This window comes from Seriola lalandi, unplaced genomic scaffold (genome assembly GCF_002814215.2).
Source record: "Seriola lalandi dorsalis isolate HSWRI2012SDOR001 ecotype SW California unplaced genomic scaffold, Sedor1 jcf7180002054973, whole genome shotgun sequence".
In the NCBI taxonomy this organism is placed as follows: Eukaryota; Metazoa; Chordata; class Actinopteri; order Carangiformes; family Carangidae; genus Seriola; species Seriola lalandi.
The window spans coordinates 53,563-57,083 of NW_019525523.1; the positions used below are offsets into that span (position 1 = coordinate 53,563).

At 42.9% G+C, this 3,521-nt stretch overlaps 1 protein-coding gene and 1 pseudogene across 1 annotated transcript in view; both read right to left on the reverse strand.

Moving 5' to 3' along the window:
* LOC111646579 (protocadherin gamma-A5-like) overlaps positions 1-1,993 on the reverse strand; it is a 2,585-nt gene extending 592 nt beyond the window's left edge. The window contains exon 1 of the mRNA XM_087171008.1: positions 6-1,993. Within this exon, the coding sequence (XP_087027134.1) occupies positions 6-1,823 (1,818 nt within the window). The 5' untranslated portion in view covers positions 1,824-1,993. The remainder of the gene's footprint in view (positions 1-5) is intronic.
* Positions 1,994-2,903: 910 nt separating this feature from the next.
* LOC147817322 (protocadherin beta-16-like) overlaps positions 2,904-3,521 on the reverse strand; it is a 2,698-nt pseudogene continuing 2,080 nt past the window's right edge.

Consider the following 3,521-nt stretch of genomic DNA (forward strand, 5'->3'; position numbering starts at 1 on the left):
CCCACTTCAAACAGCGCCCTGTCTGTGGCTTTCTGCAGTTTATAGGAGAGCCAGGCATTCTGTCCAGAGTCCACATCAACAGCCACCACTTTAGTCACCAGATAGCCCACATCTGCTGAACGAGGCACCATTTCAGCCACCAGAGAGCCACCAGTCTGGACTGGGTACAGGACCTGAGGAGGGTTGTCGTTCTGGTCCTGGATCAGTAATTTCACAGTTACATTGCTACTGAGTGGAGGAGAGCCTCCATCCTGCGCTTTGACGCGGAAGTGGAAATCTTTGATCTGCTCGTAGTCAAAAGAGCGCACTGCATGGATGACTCCACTATCAGCACCAACGGACACATATGAGGAGACTGGCACTCCGTTAACAGAGGATTCCTCCAGTATGTAAGAAACACGGGCATTCTGGTTCCAGTCTGCGTCTCTGGCTTTCACTGTGAATATAGAGAGGCCTGGTGTGTTGTTTTCTACAATGTAGGCCTCATATGAGCTCCTCTCAAAGACAGGCACGTTGTCATTCACATCAGAGATGTGTAAGGTGAGAGTGACGCTGCTGGAGAGGGAGGGGACTCCCTCGTCAGAGCAGGTCACAGTAATATTATACTCAGAGGCTCTCTCTCTGTCTAAATCACTGTCTGTGACAACGCTAAAGAAATTGTTTGTCGATGATTTAATGGCAAAAGGGATATTCTCATTCAAAACACACATGACTTTTCCGTTTTCATTTGCGTCTGAATCTTGTATATTAAGCATTGTTACAACCGTCCCCGGTTTCACGTTCTCAGATACTGTGTTTGAATTAGACATGATGTTAATGGATGGGGGGTTATCATTTGTATCTGCCACATCCACTATTACTTTACATGCATCGGATAATCCTCCCTGATCTGACACCTGAACATCAAGTTCATAAAGTCTCCTTTTTTCATAATCTACATTACCAGCTAAAGTCAATACTCCATTCTCTGCATCAATTTGAAAGAGACTTGAAGCTCCAGATTTTGAGATCATGTATGTTACTTTTCCGTTACTGCCTTTATCTATGTCAGTGGCCTTCACGGTAGTAATTACAGTACCAATAGGAGCGTTCTCTGTAACACTTGCTTTATATTCCACTTTTGAACAAACGGGAGGATTATCATTTGCGTCTAAAACAGTTATGAGAATCTGCATTGTCCCCGAGAGCTGTGGTTCACCGCCATCGACAGCGGTTAGTATTAAAGATATATGCTCATGCTTTTCTCGGTCTAAGGGTTTCTGTAAAACCATCTCGACATGTTTAGTCCCATCTCCTCGACTGATGGTTTTCAGAGCGAAATTGTCACTGGGTTTTAGGGCGTAGCTGTTCAACCCGTTGACACCAACATCATCATCCATGGCTTTGTCCAAGACGAAACGAGCTCCGTTCAGAGCTGATTCGCTAATGTCATATTTCATCTCCCCCCTCTCAAAGGTGGGAGGGTTGTCATTTATATCAGTTATTTCAACAGTCACTGTGTAAAACTCCATCGGGTTTTCCAGGATCATTTGAAAATGGAGCGCGCAGGGCATTGTTTGACCGCAGAGCGATTCTCTGTCTATTCTGTCTTTAATTAGCAGGACTCCTCTTTCTCTCTTCAGCTCAATATATTCTTCAGTGTTACCAGTATAAATACGTGCTTTACCGGACTTCAATCGTTCCACACCCAAACCTAAATCCTGGGCTATATTTCCTATTAGAGCCCCCTTTTTCATTTCCTCAGGGATGGAGTAACTGACCTGCCCGCACACTACACTGACAGAGAGCACCGAGATAAACAACAGCACTTGCCATCCCATCATTCCGGTCCACACGTCTGTGAAGAAAAATAGAAAATCTTCTGTTTCTTCGGCCCAGGTTCCGATTTTTACTTATATATACACGCAAATGCTCCTCAAGATGGCACTTATCTTAAATTGTGGAAAAAAAGAATCCCACCACGCTGTCCTGGCTTATACATGGCAATCCTGACCGTTAACTCTGCCTCTCTCTATTTCGCAGTGTAATATGTTGAGATATAGGGGAGGTACTACTGCAACTAATGCTTCCTCAGCAACTCATTGGCCAACAGCGTCCCTCTCTGTTCGATGAACTACACTACATGGCATCTTGTTGTGGCAATCACAATAAAGAAAATAAAAAAAAATGTAAGAAAAATATTTATGAAGAGATATTTTGCTGGATTTAAATTCTCTTTTAACACTGACATTCCTATTTGTCTATATAACCTGTTAATGATAACATATGACTAAAGCAACTAATAAATCAGAAGATGAAGGAATAATAGAACCACATGAAAAAGTATGAGCACGAAAACACAGGTGCAGCTACACAGACACACAGGCAGCTACAGACCAAGAGTCAAAGAGGATGAAACGAGTAAAGTGCATATGACTTGAGAGGATAGCATGAACAAACTGTCATTTGAGCTACCATGGTATGAAATACACTCTACGAAGCAATTAATCCTAATTCCGGTCAGCGTTTGGGCAAGCACCTACAAATTGTGTATATAACAAAAACTAGTTAATGTCTTTTTGTTTACGATGTTTTGCAATTACAATCCTATTAAAAATGTTCACAGAAATTAATAAAATAGACTACAAAACACTGAGGTGCGCGTGCACGCGCACACACACACACACACGCGCGCGCACACACACACACACACACAAAGACAGAGAGAAATAGAGAGGGAGAAAGATATATATACAGAGAGATAGAGAGATTGAGAAATTATACAATTTCAAATTATTTTACCAATGAAAGCATTTGAGTAATACGACTGGTATTTTTCGCTGTCCATGGTGCTGAACCAGAACAACCACAAAATGAAAGCACATATATTCCCAGCAAGATACATCAAATAGTACTGAAAAATGTCACAGCTGAAACGACAAAAAAAGGGGTTAATACACTGTGTTGCAATGTAAATAAAAATAGGCCTGAGAATAGCAGAGGAGAAAAATCTGCACCGTCTGGAAAACAAACCTCGAGGGGAGAGTCTGGTTCATCCAGGATGCTCTTTTCATTCTGTATCCGCTGCATCGTCCCTGTAGAACTGGGGTCCATTATCAGCACGTTCTGACTACCAGCTCTGCCGAACTTACAGTCACTCTTTCTGGAGTCAGTCGTCCTGCACACCTCGTAATTGTACACGTGTTGGAGAGTCCCTGTCCCCAAAGTGTCTGAGTAACGTGGTGGATAATATGGAATCACAGGGAGATTGGAGTGATACAGGATGCGAGACTGTCTCCATCTGTAGATTTTCACTGATATAATAACCACTAAACATGTGATGAAAAGGAAGGAAACTACAGCCAGAGCCAACACTAAGTAAAAAGTCAGGTTGTCATTGTACTCCTTGTCGTGTGTAAAGTCAGTGAACTCCGACAGCACTTCAGGGAAGCTGTCCGCCACCGCCACGTTAACAATGACTGTAGCTGACCGAGAGGGCTGCCCGTTGTCCTCCACTATAACAGTCAGTCTTTGTTTCACTG